The following is a 23,631-nucleotide window of genomic DNA, read 5'->3' on the forward strand; positions in this document are numbered from 1 at the left end:
CATGTACCATGTTCAATCTATTTAAGTTAATGAACACTTGGGAGTGAAATGATACAGATCAAGAAAGAAGAAAAATGCATGAAATTATGACTGAAGAAATACAAAACTCTCCCTTCCCATTTCAACATATGCCAATATGAGGGTGGACTGAAAAGTTTCTGACCTGACAAAGATACAAGACATTTTTTCTGAGGTCGGAAACTTTTCAGACCACCCTCGTACATCAGAGGTAGAAATGCCAAAACCCTAGTTGATATTCATAAAAATTGTGATAACATTGTAACAATTGTTGTGCTTGTAAGACATTTCTTCAAAATCATGAACAGAATATTAAGTCTTAATTATTTAGGCACTCTCTAGTTCTTGTCTGATGATGATTTTATATCAATTACTCTGTCCTTGATTGATATAAACCATTACTTTCCATTGAAGGGCATTTATGGAGTTACCTGAAATATTCAAAAGTTTTCAATTCTTAGCTTGAGCAAAAGTGCCTGGACAGGACAACAATCTCTCTACTCTAGAACTTCTGGTATTCAAAAGCTACAATCTGACCAGAGTATCACTATTTATCCAGCAGACTAAAGCTCCTACAGTGTGGTTATAAATAGCTGTGACTATGTGGAAGCACTCCACCAGCTGAATGATACTCCATTTTATTAACCCATTTCCCATGATCCCAATCTTGTAATTGAATCAGAAATACCTTCAGATCTAAGAATCATACACCCAAGGAAGGTATTACAAAATCTAATTATTTCCATTCTTATTTCCCCAACCCATTTACTTGTTTCCCAAAATACACAAATCTAACAGCCCAGGTTGACCAGTCATTTGAAATATTAATTCACCCATAGAACACATTTATGCTTGTGTTGACTTCCATATTTGTGTTCAAATACCTAGCCTTCACACTTCCTCCATCTGTGACACACATTACTTCTTAGAGAGACTTCCTCTCAAACTCTCTCCACAAGGAATGACACAATGATTGCAATAGATGCAATCTCCCTATAAACTTCCATTCCCTACAGAGGAGGCCTTTCTGCACTATGGCTCCATGCCAGGCACTTCACATCCCTTCCACTGATTTCCATCTCAATTGGACCTGTTTTAGGCTTGAAAAAATTACCTTTTCCTTCAGTAATAAATTATTCCTGCAGATAACAGATGCTGCCATGGGCATGAAACCTGCTCCCTCATACCCAGGCTACGAGGGAGCACAGGCACTGAAACCATATTTTTGGCTCTGCTTCACTGATAATATTGTGGCAGAACAATAACAATTTGCCAGGAATTTGTAGATGAAATGTAGTGCGCATGGGTGCTTTAATGATTCCTCGTTCCGGATCACCATCAGAGGTTACGGCATCTGGCGGCAAGAGAAAGGAACGATGGAGTATGTCATTCTGTCTAACATCAGAGCTCAACCAAGTCAAATCATTGCTATGGTCATCATACTCTGTATGACTCAAGACAATAAAAACCTATTCACAAAGTGATCTTTTAATGTCCCACTAGTGTATTAATTCCCCCTCAACATATCTGTCATCTGGATCTATGGCTCTGATTTCCTATCCAAGTTCAATTAACTTAATTCCCCATTTTTCTGTCTTATTAACCTGCTTGATCTCCACAATACCAATATTACCTTTAAAGGCAATCAAATCTCCTTTCCCAAAAACCATTTCCTACCCTCTGTTCATATCAAGTTCACCAACCACCAATGATACCTCCACTTCAATAGCTGCAACCCTACACACACTAAACATGTAATCCCCCATTCACCCACATCTATATCAATTGCATTTACAATTGCCATTCATCACTCAACCTCAGAGCCTACCATGAAACATGGCTATCCACCTTTCCTTTATAACCTCTGCATCACCCCTTCCTCTTCTCAACACAACAAACACATCCTAAATCCAACACTAATACAGCACTAAACCTCTGTACTACCGTCTTTCCGTGAATTCAGAAGTTAGACCAGGTTACTCAAAGACCCTATCTCCATCCTTTTATACAGCCCCCTCTCCTAAATAATTGTTTCTAAAGTTCCCACTATCTCCTATATGTGATCCAGCCCCATTCATAACATTCTACGTCATCACCCCCTTCACACACATTTCTCTCCCCTGAAGCTACAGGGTCTTCGACCATGTTGAAAAAATGCCCTCTCATCCACTACCTTTCCATATTCACTAGTCTCAACAGTCCCAGCCCAAAAAAAATACACAGATATAAACACACACACGCACATATTACATACATGTAACACACATATGGAAAAATCATTTTTCTAGGTAAAACATACTAAGTAACTTTTATCAAATGCTAATCACAAATATTATAACCAAGAGGGATATTGGGATTAATAAATAACATACAATATTTGAATAATTGAAATAATAAATTTTGTTTGTATTCCTTCTCCCAAGTAGAGAGACTGTTTGTACAGAGGTTGACAATTTAATTGGTAAAGGTACTAAATGTGAGCAAGAAGTTACTACAAATAACACTGTATCAAGATATTGTACATGGCCACTTTTAAATCAACAAAAATGGATGGGGACATACTATATTCAACTCTACAAATGTATGATGATATACCAAATAAAGATCATTTTTTCCAGTCAAATCTTAATTTTCGGTGATAATTTCTCAAAAAAATTCAAATTGCATAAGATGAAACTTTTTTTTTGAAAAGGAAGAAACATATGAGAAAATTGAAATTAATACTTCTAATATATTTTAACATTTGATGACCAGTGTGGCATACAGCTTTTATTGCAATCCTTAAATTAATGGCCTAAAACCTTTAGTTTAAATTAATCACAAAATAGTTTTTAATCAATTGAGGGATTGGTGAAAATGGAATGTGACAATATTTACCAATAAATATAACCCATCAAATATACCTTGGAAGAATAGATGAAACCAACAGCTTCTTATGTAACAAGAGTGACTTAAATACCCACCTTAAAACAGTTAGCTAACTCCTCTACCATTTAATGACTAGAAATTAATAAACACACAACATTAAGTTTTTGCATAGAGAGGGCCTGAACAAAATATCTCAATTCCTTTTCCTTATCTGTTGCCACAAGAAAATTGAGCAGTTTGAAATTAATGTTTAACAGTGTTCTTTGCTAAGCTACAATCATCACTGATGGATTGTATGTGATCGATGCAGTTCGTTAGAAGCAGAGTTCCTTGCTTGTGCCATCATTGATTCAACTCTAGAAGCAGTTTCTCGTGCAGTTTCTCGGAGGGCATCTGACAATTCAGGAAGATCTGGTAGATCCAGAGAAATGTGTGCAGACAGTCTTTTGTAAACAGATGGCTCCTTTTTAGTCCTGAAATAATACAGCAACTGCTTTAAAAACACATCCTAAGGAACACTCTCCATAGTTTATAATGTGAGTTGTTTTTTAAAGGGTTCATTTCATCAGAGAACATGCAAATAATTACTTGCCTTTCCACAAAATGTTCAAATTTGCAGCAGTTTAGCACTTGAATGATCTCATGAAACTTTGAAGAGGGGCTTTTCTGCATTAAGATTACGGTAGAATGCAATCCTACAGACACAACATGCAAAAATGTGAAAACTGAATACAATGTTCTAGACACAAAAAACATAATTGTCCTAAATACAATCAATGTTTTTCAATCTCCAAATTAATGTCAGAAGCATGACCCAATGACAAAATGATCTCTTAAATTATATAATTCTTTACACTCCTTCATGTTTTGATGGGGAAAAATATTTGGCTATGGCATTTAATTAAGCCCTATAAAACATGGATAACAAATGGTCAGAAACCAATATTAAGTCCCAAGGAGAAATACCTCACATGCAATATGGAAACTACTATGTTAACTGGTACCAGTGACCAATATGAAGTCTCTTTTACAACTATTAAGAAATAGGAAATCTACAATTGAAGCACTATTATGAATGAAATCCCTCACAATTTTATCTTTTATTTAAACTTTGAACATGACAGTAGAGTGAGTCATAACAGGAATTCTTGTACTCATCAATTATTTCATTCTATACTACCTTTGCCATTAGAATATTACAGAAATACTACGACTAGTAAATAATCAAATTCCATGAGGTTTGAGAGACAGAAATTTCTCTTTTATTTAGACACATTAAGATTAGAAAAGACAACTCATTCATGCAAGAGTCTACACCACCTACATGCAGAATGCTACAGAATGTGTATTATGAATTTCAATGAATGATTGATATGCATATTGGAATATTTCACTCAATTTTTCCATTAGTTTTACATTTTGCCCATTACACCAATAACCCTCACCAACAAAAATCATCTAAGTTGAACCATGAGTACATTTATTCTTGAGGTATCATTTTTTTATTATTTTTTCACAAAACATGCAACACTTTGAAATTGTAACAAGAATTTTTTTAAACATATTTAATAATGACAAACCATTCCTTGGGCACATATATATATATATTAAAACCATCATTCTCATCAGTATTTCAATTCTAAGTTTGGTTGACTGCAACCCTCGACTCTTCTCCATTCACTAATAATTCCCCCACCCTCAGATAGCTTTTCTGCTAAACACATAATAACATGCAAATCCACATTTCAATCAGTTTCCAACATTTGCGCTCATTGACAAATTTATCTTGAAACATAGAGCATGAAATTATGCTCTCACATATTTTAATATTCTGATATTCATGCAAAAACATTTCTGATTTGTGCTAAGTTTTCAAGGACTATCATAATGAATTCCTTTCATTGAATAAATATAATACTGATATTACAACACTGTTTCTAGTGGTAAAATGACATGAAAAATCAATGTGGTATATTGATCCTTAAAGAAGAAAATTTCATCAAACTCGCTTAACGCTGGTTAGATGAATTTACTGCTTCAAAGTTGGATAATTCCAGGGAGATAAGAGGTTGACTCAAGAGCCAAAATTTTGTAAGAAACAAATTGGCAACAATCTAAGATCACAGTTTTTGTAGACAATACTTCCCACTTAAATAGGCCAAACTTGCTTGCATGTAAAACTTGTGTGAAAAAGGTTGGAAAGAAAGAAAGGATATGCAAAAATGATGGGCACATCAGGCAAATCAAATGTATCAAGTGGCATATAAGGAGTTGACAAAGTTGACCCTGAACAGGAAAAGGCTTACAGGTTCTGTGGTATGAACCACTAATCTTCCTCATGCTAAGCTAATATTGAGGTTTAAGCATCAGAAGTATCCATACCACTGGCATACAATGATAACTGACATGAGAGAATGCATTGAAATCAGATGCCAGCTGGGTTAACCTGTTAAGCAATTATTCGCCAGCTTACCCAATGGTTGGGAGTTTGGCCCCTACCTTGAGCATGGGTATTTGTTATATAAATATGTACTTAAAAGTAAGATAACTAGGTGACAAAGTGTTTTTCTTTTAAGTAACTGTACTTTATAATGACTTCATTACATGAGCAGTGTGAGGGAAGTTTTATGAGAAAGAGTTTCTGCTGGACTTCACTTTCCTTTCAAAAGTTGCATGAAACTATGAATGATAAGTAAGAATAGTGTGAAGCTATGGTTGTTAACAAAAAATGAATTCTGTAGAATGAAATGGTAAAAGGTGAAAAATTCAACATGATCATACATACAGGGTCGCACCCAAAAGTGGTAGGACTGATTTTCTCTGGTGCAAACGGAGCAGTGGAGGGGGGTCTGCCTGGCAGGGTAAGGTGGAGGGGGCTCTAAGCAACAGACCAACACCAACTTCAGTTGCCTGCGGACTGTCGCTGAGTGAGGACACCGTTTTTAGTGAAGCAAGTTTTTGTCCGCGTCGAAAAACAAAATGAATCTGAACTTAGAGCAACATTATTCCGTGAAGTTTTGTGCGAAACTCGGGAAGACGGCAACTGAGACCCTCGATATGATCAAGCAGGCTTATGGGGACACTGCCTTAAGCTGTTCCACAGTATTTGAGTGGCACAAGTTGTTTAAAGAGGGTAGGGAGCTCGTTGAAGACGACCATCGCTCCGGACGGCCGTCGACGGCAAGAACCGACACGAATGTGGACAGAGTGAGGACACTGCTGAACACAGACCGACACTTAACCAGTGAAGAAATTGCAGACCAGTTGGGTCTGTCTGCATCCAACGTCCAACGCATTATTTCGCAGGATTTGGCCATGCCAAGGTGTGCGCCAAGATGGTGCCGAAAATTCTGAGTGTCGACCGACAGGCAACGGCCAAATACGGCGTTGCCACGTTGCCGCACCCGCCCTATTCTCCCGATCTGGCATCACCGGACTTCTTCTTCTTCCCCCTGATGAAAAGACAGCTCAAGGGACGACGTTTTGACTTGATATCAAGGCCGTTCAAGAGGCTTCGACGAGGGTCATCAACGGCATCCCCAAAGAAAATTTCCAGCGGGCATACGGGGAATGGGAGCAACATTATACTAAGAGTGTAGCAGCTCAAGGAGCATACTTTGAAGATTGTTAAGTCGATGTAAGTATATGCAAAAACTGGTGCAATAAACCTTCCCAGTCCTTACATGTGATATTCTCAGAGTTACATCATGTGAAATAATGCCATAAGATAAGTTGCAGAGGAGTTGACTGGGGTGAAATGCAGAATAGAAACTTGAACTGTATGGCATGGCCATTAGACCACCATGACAACAATAAGAACAACTTAACATTGGAAGAGTTCTGCACTAAAATGGTCCAGAAATCTGAAACCAAGGGATGGTTCTGAGGAGTCAGGTGGCTAATTTTTAGCCCTTCCTGAACACCTGAGGAAATATTATACATAACTACTTCAAAAGGTCTTAGCAAGGGCTAGGCTAATTTGTGAGGGATATCAGTTCTTCAGGTGTCATAGTTGGGAACAGATTTTTCAGTTCATGATTAGCTTCCCTTTCTTCTCCACCTAATGTATGTCCATCTTTTTGTGCTTCCATTCTTTCCTTTCCTTCCTATATAGCCAGTGTAGAAGGTTTGGATATGAAACCAGTTAACACAACAACAAAGAAATAAACAACTGAATACTGAATTCTCATGCAAAAATCAACCCTTAAAACTTTTACAAGATGCCTAATGTGAGCTATTGAATACAACTTATTGTGAACTTATTTCAGGCAATACTGTATTTTCAAGAACACCATGTAGTGAGTAACTCAATATTTAAAGAAGTTGCACCCTTTTACCAGGAATAAAACCAAAAGGTAACCCCCTTCCTCCACTAAGTTTTGAACAGACAAGGGAATGGAAAAAGATAAATATATTATTTAATGACTTAAGCGGGAGTACTTGATAATGCCAACTAAAGTATAATGCAACTGACTCAAAAATAGGCACATAAATGTTTTATAATGGCAGAAGAGAGATTTATAAGTAGTACAAGTAAAATATGGCAGGAACTCAGTCGGATTCAGTAGTGAAGAGGACAACACGAAAGAATTTCAACTTTCAGCTCCTACCTTAATTTTTACACCAAGAAGGCAAATGGTAAAATTAATATAACCTGCAGAATTGGTACATCCACTGAAAAAATAAGCATGTGGCCTTTAAGGCTAAAAGCAACACAGGAGAATTGACAATGAAAGAAACAAGGTTATGATCATAGCCTACAGCATTAAGAACAGCAAGCGACAAAAGTACAAATAAATATGGACAGTAAAACACCATAAGTGGATGAGCTTCACCATTTGGGAAGCAAGTCACAAGAAAGGGGAAAGATTAAGACCATAGAAAAAAAGCAAAATATAACATACAGGGTTTTTTCTATGCCTATGAAATATAATTTCAATTTGAGCACAAAATATAAACTTCATGTAAACTAATGGAGCATTCATTGCTATGGATTCTGGACATGAATGATAAGAGCAATATAGAAAAAGATGCTAAAACAATGGAAGTGCAATTTTAAAAGCAAATGCTGAAAATAACATTACTATTGAAAAAAAGTGATATCAGAAAGCACTGACAATAAGATGAGCTCATTGAACACTCTTTGAACCAAAAGAGTTAGCTGAAGATTATTTTGGAAGAAAAATTGAACGTGATGAAAACATTTTCTCCTTTGAGCCAAATTTTTATTCTTGACTACATACATCTACAAATCAAAAGTCAGCATTTTTATGTAAATGGCTTCCAAAATAATTCTTTGGATAATAAAAGTTGACAAAAATCTGAACCCACTTCTATGGAGTGCATCCTGAAAGCAAGGCATTGCCACTCAGGGACAATGAAACTAAATATTCTAAATACCTATGTTCCTAACATAAAATCAAAACCTAGGCTGTACCCTGCTAAATTGCATGCTAAGGAATTAGAGCATAACATAAATGAAAGTATTTAGTATTGTCACAAAATAGACTGGCCAAAGGTCCCAATTTTTAGAGTCTCCACCTCATTTGCCTCTTCAAATGACACATTTTTCTGTAATTTCAGCAGTACTTTGACCAGACACCTTTGATCTGAACAGCTGACAAGAATTTCAGTCGAATTCTCCTAGTGTGAAATAATGAGCATAGCTACATCTCTGAAAATATGAGCCACACTATGATAGCCATATACTAAAGGTTTAAGTGTCTGTCCATGCCCAAAAAGAGATTTGAAATAGATTTACCCATAAATTGTTTGAATATAAAAATAGCCAAAAATTTCTACCCAGCAAACACCACGTAAGAGTTACACTTTATTACAGTATTCACGAAGTTCAAGTGAAATGTCTTATGCACATGGTTTATCGACTAACAGTGAATTTCCTAGTCTTTGAATGAATGCCTTTTTGCTTAGGTCCTTTATTAAGAAAATATTTCTCAAATTAAATAAAAATATGAAAAAAATGTTAGTTAAAAGTTAGTTTCCAAGTCACCCATAAATAGCAGCACACCTCTTAATGGTGAAGCAGAATTAGATTGATTATTAATACATACATAAATACAGTACATATATATTTACCTTGTGGAATGAAATTTTATAGTGAAACATAATATGTAATAATAATGGTGTATGACACAGCATATAATGTACTAAATAATATTTTTAAAGATTGAAAGTAAACGAATGAGGAAGATAATCTATGACTAAGGTAATTCGACTCGACAGGGATTAAAGCTTAAAAATTCCTACTTACTTGATGGAGACAGTCAATTTTTTATTAAATTAAGTTTGAAAGTAAACAATTTATTTTTGGAAGCCACTTCAGATTTATTATGAAGGATTATGGCCTGGTATCATTGGCGAGAGACTTGGGGGACAGGTTTCAATGCGGTTAATTCCAAATTTGAGCAAAATGCTTATTCTGTACATATGACATATGCACTTCCATCTTACCCTTCGGAAAATATATAGAGGTTCAGTGACATTTATTAAGAATTGATAAATAGGAAGATAAATTTCATGAATGCAACATGAATCATGATCAATTTGACCTCATCGCTGCTAGCGTGATCCCTGATTGCTACTAGCAACATATTAAACGGCAAAATTCACGCTGTTTTTATGCATGTTGTCCAATTTATTACGCAAGAAAGATTAAAAGCTCAAGGGCATGTGCCTCCCCCTGAATTAATATACATATTCCCGCAAAAAAACAATTGTTGTGCCATCATTGGAGATGATAGAAAAGAAATCAATAAATAAATATGGGATGGGAAATCAGAAAGAGAAGGATGTTTAAATCGGTATGAAATATTACAATGATGGGAAAAAGTCCAACATAAAATTCATCACTGGAGAATAAACATGCAAATGTGCTAAATGCCTAAGAACAAGAAAATTAAAACATGAAGAATTTTTGTGCGATGGGATTTAAATATCAAATCAAAGACAGTAAAATATATCATGGCAATTATCAAAATGACCAAAACAATTTAAAACTATAAGGCCATGATGACACAAAATGAATAGAATAATAATATAAAGTATTAAAAGTTTAAAATTCTGATCTCAAGAGAAGGGCTAGGCCATATGAATATTTTTCAATGTGAAGCTCTGGGATCAAAATGAGGTGAACTGACCAATTGTATTCATAACTGAAAATACAAATTAGAGCCATTAAAAAAATACTCTGAACATCTCTCATCATCCAACCGCCTCAAAATGATGATGCATTTCCATAAGACGAGAGATTAAAGACCACAGAGCAATTATCCCCGAGTACTAACAGAATGCTTACAATTCTAGAACTGGAACAAAAGATTTATTTATTTATTCAAGGAATCTTCAAGAAGTTTGGGGAATATATAAGGTGTAATCTGCAGGCACTTATATAGGAAGTACATATCATCTACATTTACACCACAAAAACACACCCTAATGGTTCACTAATTGGTCAGGTTAGAAGAGCCTTAAGGTGAAAGAGAAAACTGCATTAAAGAGAATAAAAATTACACAAGTCTTCTAAAGGCATTCTTATAGATTAAGTGAAGGAAAAATACTTGGAACATCATATGGAAATAAGAAATCATTCAATTCACTTTACACAACTTTAAAAGGAATATGTGAATACCTTGAATGTGATATGTCTTCTGGCCCTATCTTAGGGAATTACCATGAGAATTACATTCACTTCATGTTGAATCTCTCAAGGATGTCAATGATGAGACAGATAAACACACACAGTACACAGAAATGTTTTGAACAATTTCTTCCAAAGTGTCTATTATGCTGACCTCAACAACCAAGTTAAGAATCCTTGGCACCAAACACATGAATTAATGAGAATATCACATCCCATGGTGGGGGAATTAAAGTCCTTTCCTCAGACCAAACACACCCCTGAATCTGAGGATTCCTGGTCAGAGTTTTCAAAGAGTTTTCCATAATGTTCCACAATTGCCACCACATTAGCAACCTTATTTCTGAAGGTGTAACTACTGAAGTGTAGATTAGAACTAACATCACACCCACATTTATAAGGATGAAAATAAACAAGACACTAGAAATTACTGGCCCATTTCACTCAAATAGTTGAAGCACTTGGTTGTAAATTTAGTAATCAGCTTCTAAATTCCAGGATACGTGGATTTTTTTTCTATTTGACATTTCTCACACTTATGGTCACAAAGCTTGCCTTAGGAAAACAACATGAGACGGAAGGGCCTTAACACAACAATAATAAAATAAGGAGTAAATTATAGAAAAAGGGGCGTGTGGGAATTTTTCAATTATGTTTAACACACAATATATAAAACCATAGAGGGAGCCAATAGCACATCTGGCCCATTTTGAAAACTCACTTTTCTGAATATGTAGCGGGTGCTTAAGGATTCTTTCCCGAATAAGGAATCCTCTGTAGCCAGTGTTCATTGGTCTCTTGTGGGCTGATCAATAGTAGGGAAGAGAACCTCTGATGTTAGAATAAAGAGGGCATGTGATCCAACAAGGTATTTAAGGATTTATCTTATTGGTATGTCTGCCAGTTATTTGTCCTTCTCTTCCCTAATCCAATTCTTTCTACTCTCATACCCACTATTCCCATTCCCTTTTGCATTCAGTGGCACACACTATGAAATATCTATTAAATAATATATAAGCTGCTATATCAGCTCTGTGGGTCCCGGTAGTCCAGGAGTAGAGCATTGGACCACTGACTAGAGGGGCCCGGGTCTGATTCCCAGGCACCTGAAGCCACCCAAGCTATGTTATTTTTCGGGTACCAAATCTTCCTGGGAAACCATAACTGGCACAAGGATTGGAACTGGCCCCCCTGCCCTGATTTGTGAATTTCACACGCCGTATAGGGCTTATTAATCGGTGAACTCTACCATCACCTACCAAACCAACCTTTGGGTCGATTACTGTGTTTATGGTTTTTTTATTAGCTGCTAGGAAATAAAATGAACAAAAAAACTAAGTGGATTCAGGACTTTGCATTTCCAAGCTCAAACAAAGGGGACAAGGGACAATTCCAGTTCCAAAGACACTCATGTGAGTGATAGTACTCCCCAGGGAAGTGCATATTGGGGCTTTTACTGTTCTTCATGTACACACACATAATCATAATTAATCATTCTACTTGAAGATTGTTTGACTTTAGCTCTTCAGTCTTCCCTATCCAATACTAGTTCTCTTACCTTCATGTTTTTCAACCTTACATCGTATAAGTTGCTCCAGGTATCCTTTTCCCCTTCTACTTTTCCGTACATTCTCTCATATTCACTTTCTCTCCATTTGACCCTTGTCATAAGACACCAGCACCATGTCTCACAGGTTTCTATTTCTATCCACTTTTCCATAGTTCCATGTAACTGAACTATGGAGCGTACATGTCACATGAATGTTTCCTAGAAGATTAATTTTCATTTTCTGAAGTCTCTCCTTGTATCAAACTATTTGCCTTCAGCTTCGCCCTTCTGCTAGGTAAAATGCTAGTTTTCTTCCTGCATTCTTTAATTTATAACCTTGAGGTAAGGATACTATTAAGGATTTGATGCATTGAATTGAAGGATGTCTACAGGTCTTCACAATCCTACATTATAACTGGAATGTGTCAGAGAGAGGAAGCATAATAATTTCTTCCCCTCACATGAATTCCTTAAGTATCCATACCATTCCATCTTCTATTGCTCTTATTGAGAGAGGCTGCATTCTTGTCGACCTTTTTCATATTTCCTTGTACTTTTCTTCCATGTTTCATTCGCATTGAGGTGACTTGGTGGATTATTCTACTCACATTTATAACCTATTACAAGTTGGTCTAGCAATCTGAATGCACTGCCATGAAACCAGTTAAGCTTTCATGACAGTGCATTGCAGGGCATGACAGAAGAAAAAGTTGAGAATGATATGTTATGAAACCAGTTATGGTTTCATGAAAGATCATTCTCAGCTTTTTCTTCTGGGAACACATCCTTACCACTAGTTTTGACATCATACACGAGGAAATGCATTTTTTGGTCCTATTTTCCTTTGATAGATACCATCACATCTATTGTGCCACACAGTATATTTCTTTTGCCACTGAGTATATTTCAAATGATAAATATTTGATTTTGTCTTAAGATAATTTAGTAATTTAACCTTCAATTTAGTTTCCCTAGGGCACCTTGGTTTTCTTAAGGTATTTCTTTATGGGATCAAATTATATTTTCTATATCTGCACACCTAATGTCTTCTTCCACCTCAATATCTTCTTTCGCTTAAAGATCTCCCAAAGGATTCAACCTTTGACACATCTCCTTCATTTCAATCAATTATTTCCATGGCTTCACTTTCTATCATCCTCTAATTTTACTGTTTATAATTTTTGTTTTTTTTGTCAGTTTACTAGGTTGAAACTATTTAACCTTTTCTTCATTTCCTCACAACAGCTTTCAAACCACACCTTCTTCACCAGCAGTGAGATGCTACAAAAAGATGCACTATGCCCATGGATTCTGCTTGTAACTTGAAGCAGAGACATTATCCTGTCATTATACTGACAGTACTTCAGCCTTTCCTCTTGCTATCAATTTATCGGGGAGCTGGTTGTTGTCTCCTAATTATATCATTTTGTATGATACACCAGGAGTTATCTACCACAGCTTATTTCATTTCACTGACTCTTAATATCTATATGCCTATCCAGCCATTCCTATCTCTGCATTTTCCAGTTACCCACTCTGAAGGATTCCACACTCCAAGCAAAGTTAACTCACTAAGCTGATGTTCCCCTTTCTTTAGCTCCCATTTTTAGGTTCAAACATGACTTGGATGATTAAAACCACACCATTTTTCTACATTAAAGCTAGGGAATTATTGTGATGCCTTCTAGTTACTTTCCATACAACAGAAATAGCCAAAACTATCAACTTGGAATTATTACAGAAAAAAATTGGTGGATTCAATCTGAGTGATCTCAACAACATTGAGCCCTAAACTCAAGTCTCTTGACAGTGGAACTGTTATGGTGAAAAATAAAAACAACACATCAATCTCAGGAAACACAACTTAGAAATTATTAGAAACAAAAGTAAAACTGATTAGACCTATTTTGGGATGCTGGTGTTATAGAGGGAAAAAGTGCTTGAAATGAAAATAATTATAGAAGAATAATCTGGAAGAATAATTTAATCATAACTATTAATTGGTAAACGCAGATGATAAAGGAAATTGAGGGCATGAAGAGTGTAGGAGAGAACTGAATGCAGGACTTCAAATAAATCACAAATTTGGTTGCCTCTTAATTACCACAACTGATTTTATCCATTAACACAATGGATATTAAACCTGAGCATCACCAATTATCATATCTGAGATGGGATACAATGTTTAACCTTCAGAGCAATTGATACAGCACCACACCAAGTGTATTAGTCAAACTTTCAGAAGAGGTTTCCTTCCCGGCATCACAAATAGCTTCCTATATTTACGATGGGACTTTGGAAAATCTCAAGCATCTTGCCAATGACCAATCTTGCATTTATATTTTTCTATTAATTGGATTCCTTGAAAATCAAATGATTCATGAATTTTCATGAATCACCCAGAGAAGTCCTTTGTGGGATTAGATACCTTGTGCACTATTTCATTCACTAAAGGTATTGCATGTGTGCAAGGAAATTACCTAAAGAAATAAATTATTAGTACTTTGTTCTTTCAGACATTACTAAAGAGATTGCAAAATAAGTGTGGATTTATCAGTTAAAACCTTCATTCTGTATTACTGTAAATTAATAATAACACAAGGAATAATTTTACAGAGCTTAGAAAAATCCTTGGGTAGATAAGTTATATTCTCCATTGCAGATTCTCCAACTGTTAGAAACCAATTAATTTAGACTTAAACCAATTTAGAGTAATACATAATGCTAGAAATACATTATTAGGATTCTATGGTGTGCAAATGGGTAGAGTCATAAAAAATTAAACCTCAACCAAGAAAAATTCATTACATGGCAACACAGCATCCATACTTGAAGCAGAATCTGAACCCAAAATCTTTGGGTTAACTGGTGAGTATGTTACCCACTGGACTAACAGGTCCGGCTTCCAATTCATTTTACACCATATTTCTCAGGAACCTATCACTGGAGTAAAGAGAGTGCTGCCTGCAATTGAAATATACGGGTTGTATTCATATCCATGGAATGTTTTTCAACAACGAAGATGAATAATTCAATTTTGAATATTTTTTTCATAAAAATAAAACTTGGCTTGCATCTGAGATTTTACACCATAGCATAGCACCTTTCACCACTGACGGCCTGTTATGCTTCTCACATAATAGAAATTCAATAAAAAAATTCAAGGGTACAATATGACAGTAAGGCTCGAATACAAACAATGTCTTTACATAATATGTATGTAGTTAGTCATATATGTATATGTATGAAAGCCATAAAATCAAAGGTACCTTTAATCATAATTCCTCATGGGAATTTCTTAATCATCATGCAATAAAAACCTTAACAGTTAGTAACCACTCGAATGCCAATTTGATGAGCAATGAAGGTAAGTAGGTATTTGTACCTTATCAATTGGTATGGTGACACAAATTTATTCTCAAATGTAGTGAAACTCGTTTAAAATGAGCTTGCATGTAACAAACTTCTGGCTGTAAAAACAACCTTCCAACTAAAGACGTTCTTTAATAGGCAAATACTGAAATACCTTGATCTTTGGTGAAATCTAATTATTTTGATTTTCAAGAGACAATATCAATGGGACTTGGAAATACACAGGTTAAAAATAATGGAACTTAAAAAAAGTTCTCATGGTTCTGTATTTAGCCAGAGATATTACAATCCCACTTTTTTCTGTCATTGAAAGTAGTACTTAATGCCCAGGCAAGTTTTTATTCAACATTTTGAGCTATGTTTAGGGAGGAAGGACTTGCTTGGATGAGCATTTAGTTTTCAAAAAGAAAATAAAGGCCTAAACATGGGTGTGACCCTGCAAACTGTGACCATCCACAAATTTATATGCTATAAGCACTAAATATATTTCTGATTAGATATTGCATCATTTCCATAGCCTTATTTCCGTCAAAGTAGATCCTTCTTGAACTGCAGGGCTATTTAATTCCATGAACACTCACAGCAAAGACCCCTTCAGAGTCAGCACTGAGCTAGTTAGTGCTTTCATATCCTTTGAGTGTTCACCATGACAGTGCATGCATATTATACTTGATCACAGCCATATATTTCTTCCTTTTTTAGGGTTCGAGATGGTGTGGTGGCCAGCATACAGGCTTCTCACCCACAGTGCCTGGATTCAACTCCTACAGAAAGCTTATTTTTTTCAGTGGCATCCCAATCCCTACTTGAGGTGCTTTGTGGAGAGCACTTTAAGCGAGTACGCCATCTGTCAGATGGGACATTAAACTGCGGACCCCTTGACACTTATTGTTAAGAGTAGGCTAATCCCAACACCAGGTTTATCTCCACCCTTCCTCCATTTTTATCCATCCCTAAAGGCGCAAATGACCACAGCTGTTGGTCACCTCTCCTAAATCTGCTACTACTCCTTACTCTTTTTATGATAAAACACATTTTCCTTCATTTTTCCATTAATGACAGCCATAGGGAATCGCATCCAGTTGGTAATGACTTATTTGAAGAATTTGATCCTCAAAAAATAAAAATGCAATAATTGTACAACATCAGTTAAAAAGTAAATAAAGATATTTGTTAGTATTCAAATTTAAAAGAATAATAAGTTGTAATGATAATTTCTTCAACACTACCACATTGAGCTAGTTGGGTAAATATATTTTTAGTCACAACCTAGACATGAAACTGCAAATTGCCAATCAGGTGGAATCCCAACTATGATAGAAAAGTTTTTTTTAGTGAAACTGGATTTTTGTAAAATGAGTTCATGTTGTGATATGACTTAGGCCTTGGGAATAATATAAAATCCAAAACGCAACTACTACAAGCACATGGTGTTCAAATTATGTGGAGTATTTAATATGCTTCCTGGAATATAGTATATGGCCTGGCTGTCAATGTGATAGTAAATGATGAAGACAGAGTTGGTAGCCTCCAAAGAAAGGGTAGGGAGGATGAAGAGGTTAAAAAGACACAACAGAAGAGGTACAAACAATGAAAAATTTTCACCGTCAAGAGCCTTGTCTCCTCTCAAAGCCCTTTTGCAAAAGCATAAAAGAAAAATCTTCCCCATGTATTCAGAGGTCGCAACAGTTATTTTATACCTTAACTTTTCGCTAGTCTAGCTAATCAAAAGGCCAAGAAAAAAGTTAGGGTGGCAATTCACATGACTGGCACATGTCTGATTACCTTATTGTCTTCTTGGGGGAGAATCTTCACATTCAGCCAAACCACCAATAGAATTATGCACAAAAAAATGTTAACATATCCATTTAAGGACTAGCAATTAGAGAAGGTTCAGATGCTGCTTCTGCTTGCATAATATCCAATACTACTTCATGATGAACATTGACCTAACCACCAATCACTAATGGGTTTGCAATATGAAATTCACTAGCAATGTCTTGGGAAGATTTAAAAAATAAACAATAGTATGTACTTAAGTAATGGGTCCAAAGCTTGACTTCAAATCTTGCTGTAGAAAGGGTTCAATTAATTTTCACTAAATAGCAATCCAAGTTTTTAGCTTTAAGTGAAGGTCTGCTTTTAGCTTCTAATTGAATTTTGGAGTACGTGGAATCAAAATTAAGAGGTGGATATTCATAAGGCACAGACAATGTTTCTACAGAAATAACATGTTTCAGGGACTCTTGGTCATAAAATTTCACATTTGAAATTAAGTATGGCCAGAGAGGAGAGAAAATTATTTAAGATCCTGTAATGCATTGGCCATTTGAAAAATTTGCTAACTGCCTAAATCTCCCAACCCTTCCCACAGCAATGAGCTTCCTAGTTGTAACCCTCTTTATATTTTACTGATTAACATGATTTCTTGAAAAAGGGAAAACAAACTTTTTCTTGGAAAATTACTACTATTCTATGAAAAATTCAGTACATGTGTACTTTGAAGCTCAATACATGACCCATTATTCATCATTATATCCCCACTCATTGTTCTTTTCATAGAATCCCTGTAGAACGTTTTTCAGGAAAAGAGGGGAACAGAAAGCCCTTATCTCTAAAAACAAATGACCCTTATCTATTCACCAGCTTTAGTTTGTCAGTCAGCCAAGGGGTTGCAAGCATCGCTGACTGAATTGGTAATTCAGTGTGATAGATATGGGATAAGAATTAATAAAACCAAGGTTATGTGATTTTCCAGAAAGAAAAAGGCTAAGCTAAACATTAAAATAGGAGGGCAAAAAATAGAGCAGGTAGAACAGTTTACGTATCACGGTAGTGTTTTGGGCCAACACGGTCAAAGTAGTAGAGACGTAAGGAGAAGAATTGCACTGGGCAAAGAGGCTTTCACAAGGAAGAGGGAGTTGATGACACGGACGTTGAGTAAGGATATTAAGAAAATACTCGTAAAATCTTTGATATGGAGCGTAGCTATGTACGGTGCGGAAACGTGGTCATTGAAGCAGGAGGATAGACGTAGACTGGAGGCTTTTGAAAGGTAGGTCTGGAGCAGAATGGAGAAGGTGAAATAGACGGAGAAGAAAACAAATGAGGAAGTACTTGGTATGTTGGGCGAAGAGAGGGGTTAGTTAGGAGAAACCCTATGGAGGCAGGAAAAATGAATGAGGGGCATATTGATCGGTAGTGGGATGTTGAAGACTGTAATAGAGGGTATAATGTTACGTAAATAATGAAAGGGCAGGAAGAGGATAGAGATGTTGGACAGGATGAACAGAGGAAGGAAGCACACAGAGATGAAGAAGGACTTAATGCAGAGTAGGTTGCTGGATTGTGTTTTGTTAGGAGTCACAAAATATTTATTTGGTAGTTGTGTCCATCTGAAACCTATCTTAATCTGTAGATTACCTAATAATAATAATAATTTATTCACCAGAAACCACTATTGGAGCATCAGCATGGAGCATGAAGGTGGCAAAAGGTTTTGTTAACAGTTTGATGCATTAAAATGGGGCCATACGCTCATCAGCAGCAGCCAAAAAGTCAATATCAACAAAATGCTGAAGAGTTACTATTCCCTTTTTTTCTACCAATTATCCCTAATACATTTTTATTTCTAAATATGTTAAGTTTTACATACATGGATGCCCTGACAGGAAAAGGGTCAAGTTCATAGGAGAAAGATTTTAAATATGCTCTTTTAACCAAATGGGGGTTATACTTGACAAGAAACAATTTTTATCAAAATATTCATTTTATTTCTGAGCCAGAATACCACACCTGCAAAATGGTAACATTCTTTACTACTATTTCAGGAGTCCACAGTGCAATTCTAAATGACAGAAAATATATTTTAATTATAATTTTTGTTGATTTTAGGCTTAAGCTTTGTTAATGTTAATTTGGGAATTAGTGCACTTTTTCTAACCTCTAGATGTACATCATTTTTGCTTTACCCTCACAATCAATGAGTTTTTACATTTTTTATTTAATTAGTTCCCTATTTTACTAAAAAACTTTTATGCACACCAGGCAAAATGTACAACTGGCCAGAATACAGACAGGTAATTTTGACCATGGTTCTATTGACAAGTGATCTTAATACTGTATTTTGAGATTATTGTTTTAAGTAATGAATTACTCATTATAAATTAATTTTAATGCTGGCCAGTAGAGGAATTGATGACTACTAGAATATTTTCTTCCAATGTTGGAAAGTAGGTCTTAGAGCATAGTCCATGTGAGCTTGGAAGATTTTCAATGTGAAGTTTATGGATGCAATTGGAGCTTAAGGAATTTATTTTGAGTAGTGAGTTAGGAATGCTAGTAGGCATATTTTTAAATGGAAATTTACTTTTGTGCTAAAAACATCAGGATGTAAAGGTTGGAAATATTACTTGCTCATTGAAAAGATAGTAGGAATAGAATTAGGAGAGAAAATAAGATTATCCATCTGTTAATCAAATTATTTTCTTCGTGCTATTACCAATTCTTATGACATCAAATTCAATTAGTCATTAGGCATCTATAGTACATAGGAGACCTTTTCTACAAAGTGTCAATCACACATTGTCCTGGTTCGCCCACTGAGTTAGTGTGCATCTATGATCATAAAATAAAGCTTAAGTCGCATTTTTTACATGGAATTGGTAAGTAGATGCTAACCAATATAGGTACTAGGAAATCTTTAGATATACGTCAAGGTAGCTTACAGTAAAAGGTGATAAATTGTGCAGGATCTAGTAGTGACATTTTGGACGATTGAACACAATGAATATACATTCCCAAGAGTCAGAATAATGTTTACCTTAGATAAAATAATCCCGTAAAATCAATAAAATGACTGTGCCCTCATTATAAACGAGTTTTACCGTTTTTTGTTATTATTAGGCTACTTATTAATCTTAAGTTAGCTTTTCACGAAACGCAATGTCACATTAACAGGCTGCATATTTACAGGTAACAAAGGAAATATATAAATATCCACGTTTACTTGCTGATGCCACATTATAAATTGGGTCAAATTTCCTTAACTAGAATTGTTAGACATATAAAAAGAAACTGATAATAACTAATAATACACCTACTTTCTCGTTTCTTCATATTTCAACTGCTGCTTATGAAAAACTGCATTTTTGATTAGGTCTTGAATGTTCAAGAAATGCTGTTCGGCACCTTCCATTGACTTGACAGCCCTAAAAGCAAATTCAAACGGAAATATTTAAAAACTTCCTTCTATATATAACCATAAAATTCTAAGCTGCCGGTATAAAGTGCCACGAGGCTTAAATGATCATGTAACACTTTCGATATTGCGAGCATACAAATTATAAACCATTTTCTCACCCCACAGCATACTCCATATCGTAGCATCTACCCTGAAGCTCTTGGTGCAGTCTTTTGACTTCCACCCTCTTATCAACCATTGGTGGAAGAGCTTTCCGGACATGCTCTTGCAGGCGATAGAATGCCAGAGATGGTTCATTTGCCACTATATGCATGTTCTCTGAAATTCTCTCCGTAGCTATGCAAAATAAATAACTCTTAAAGTTGTAGCATAATATGTTAACATTTGACAAGTTAGGATAACGTAAAAAACAATAATTGCCCAAAAAGGGAAATACCTTTTTTAACCTTAACTTCCAATTCAGGATCGACCGGAGTCTGTGGAACGGCCGGCCCGCCTACAGGATGACAATAATTTTTATCACAATAGGGGGATTTAAATCAATTCCAAACTATTTCGGGTACATATTTATAACGTATTACCTATATAACTCATCGTTCAGAACGCCTTGACACCTACGCTAGCACAGCATTCTACTATGATGTGATTGAAAAATACCCATGAGAATACCCTTCAATGACAACTGACGTCTGCTGAAGAGAGTGCACAGGTCCTTAACGGCCTTTCATTTACTGGTTTGGGTAAACAGACAACAAGGTATTTAACCAAAACCCTTGGTGGTAACAGATTTATAAACTTAATCGAAATACTTACAGTACAATAAAACAACAACACATACCACATTTCATATTTCCCTTGTTTTAACTTGCGTTACTGTTTCAAAGGTAGCGCAAGTGGCGCAAGTTAAGCACGATTTCAGGTGAGGTGGCAGCAGTGGATGGAAGTGCTGGAAGCTCTTATCCTTTCCGGTTACGTAGACATCAGCCGGTGGCGTGTTTATAGGTCGTAAGCTGATAGAACGAGGCCTCCAATATGTGAGTTTTTGTGATTGTTTGATTTTGATTCCCTCTCACCGCTAAAGTAGAATGGACGAATTTTGATCCTTTTATTGTTCATTCAGGGATTTATTATGTGTTTTATAATGCATCTTTTATTCCCATTTTTAAGGTTTCGCCTCCACTTACTATTGCTCGTCATAGCTGCAATGCTTGGAGTAGCATTCACCGACGAGGAAGAGACAAGTGCTAGACTTCTTGTCGCAAAATTGATTATGAATAAGTATCTGGTGGAAGATATGGATATTATAGTAAAATATTCGCTGTACAATATTGGTAATAGTGCAGCTCTTGCGGTCGAACTAAATGATAACAGCTTTAATCCAGATGCATTCGATGTTGTCGGTGGTCAACTGCGAGTGAGTTTAGACAGAATTCCACCCGGAGCTAATGTGTCTCATGTCGTCGTGGTTAGACCAAGGAAATACGGATATTTCAACTTTACTTCGGCGCAGATAAGTTATTTGCCATCAGAAGATGCAACTGAGGTAAGGGGATTATTTTTAAAGCCCTCAGATTTTGTACATAGTTTGATGATCCAGAACTGTTAACTTACATCATTGATTCTTATTTTATTTAGCGTCAATTGGCAATAACGAGTGAGCCCGGTGAAGGTGTCATCATTGCTTTTCGTGAATACGATCGAAAGTTCTCCCCGCATGTAGTAAGTAGAAGTTTTTGCCATTAACTTATCTCAAGTTAAAATATTAGATATTGCAATTTACCTGTATACTTTAATCCTCAATGCCGATTTTCAATGTTAATTTCAGCTGGATTGGGCTGCTTTCGCTGTAATGACTTTACCATCTTTAGGAATCCCATTCCTATTATGGTACTCCAGCAAGTCGAAGTATGAAACTATCGTTAAACACAAGAAGGAGAAGTCAAGAGGCAAGGACGATTAAAGCGTGTTTTTATTTAAAAGTTTTTAAATGAACTTTTGATAATAAATTCTGAAAAGTTACACCATGAGGATTTTTTTTGTGTGCGAGACATTGAGGATGATTTTTATAAATGAATGCTTGTGACTTCATTCCAATTGGGGATTAATGATCTGTAGTATTTTTATGTGCATCTGTTTTAGTTTCCTTACTTGTTGTAGCATTGGCCATTCCCCTTTAGGACATGGCAGAATGAAATGTAACCTTTACTGCCCAGTGGTGAATGCTGTGATATAAATCATATCTCCTCAGGTAATTGTACAAAATTTTTCTGCATTAGAGTATTATGATGACTGAAGTGCAAGTAGACTTGCTGAAGTTTCAATTATGGATTATGCCAATTGAAGTGAATTTTCATGTTTTAAACTTTTTAGAAGCTCTCTGGGCTGTTGAATGTTCAGCACAATGTCCATCGACCCTTTAAGGTGTCCACAGCCTTTAGTTATATCTTTAACCCAGAGTAACTGTTTGGTTGTGAATAAAGACATAAGATATGAACAGTTTCTATTAATCATTATACTTGTTTGTTTTGCGTTAGAAGGCAAAACAAGTGCAATTCCAAGGTGTGCCACTAAAAGGGCCCTCCAAAGCAATGATTGATGAGGGGAGAGAGCGTGAAAGTTGTTGATTATTGTTATAGAGAAAGGCATTAGTCATGAACGTGAAATTTGCCCTGCTATTAGATAGTGTTCAAATTCAATTACTGCCCATCTGATTACAAAATTCTGCTATTCGAATTTTGTGTTTAGGCTATCCATATTTCCGTTCGCATGGGTAAGAGTGATGCCACAGCACAATAGTTTTCTCTGCATATTAGCATTCCAAAATAACTGTGCTTCCAAATTCTGTGAATGTTCATGCTGAGATTTGCCCCAATTTAAGCGATCATGCTCTTTTTCTTACATGCATTGTAGTCGTAGAGTGAGGAGGATGAAAAGTTTAGTAAATTTTGAGATTAATAATGGAGC

At 35.8% G+C, this 23,631-nt stretch overlaps 2 protein-coding genes across 3 annotated transcripts; one reads left to right on the forward strand and one right to left on the reverse strand.

Annotated features, from left to right (window-relative positions):
• Nucleotides 1-2,400: 2,400 nt before the first annotated feature.
• Nucleotides 2,401-21,546, reverse strand: LOC139690883 (BLOC-1-related complex subunit 8 homolog). Of its 2 annotated transcripts, none has more exons than XM_071588504.1 (6): nt 21,481-21,546; nt 21,249-21,398; nt 21,104-21,163; nt 20,826-21,003; nt 20,567-20,674; nt 2,401-3,359 (listed from the first exon to the last, which is right to left on the reverse strand). In XM_071588504.1, exons 2-6 carry the CDS (start codon nt 21,259-21,261, stop codon nt 3,167-3,169), a joined length of 552 nt encoding a protein of 183 aa, XP_071444605.1. In that variant the 5' UTR covers nt 21,262-21,398; nt 21,481-21,546; the 3' UTR covers nt 2,401-3,166. The 2 variants fall into 2 exon arrangements, with proteins under 2 accessions (XP_071444605.1, XP_071444611.1); XM_071588510.1 differs by having other exon boundaries at nt 21,506-21,524.
• A 44-nt stretch (nt 21,547-21,590) lies between these two features.
• Nucleotides 21,591-23,161, forward strand: SsRbeta (signal sequence receptor beta). Its single transcript, XM_071599620.1, has 4 exons — nt 21,591-21,701; nt 21,835-22,210; nt 22,303-22,386; nt 22,493-23,161. Coding segments are annotated over exons 1-4 (597 nt in total). The 5' UTR covers nt 21,591-21,699; the 3' UTR covers nt 22,628-23,161.
• The last annotated feature ends 470 nt before the right edge of the window (nt 23,162-23,631 follow it).

This window comes from Hetaerina americana, unplaced genomic scaffold, assembly GCF_022747635.1.
Source record: "Hetaerina americana unplaced genomic scaffold, ioHetAmer1.1.p SCAF_1, whole genome shotgun sequence".
Lineage (NCBI taxonomy): Eukaryota > Metazoa > Arthropoda > Insecta > Odonata > Calopterygidae > Hetaerina > Hetaerina americana.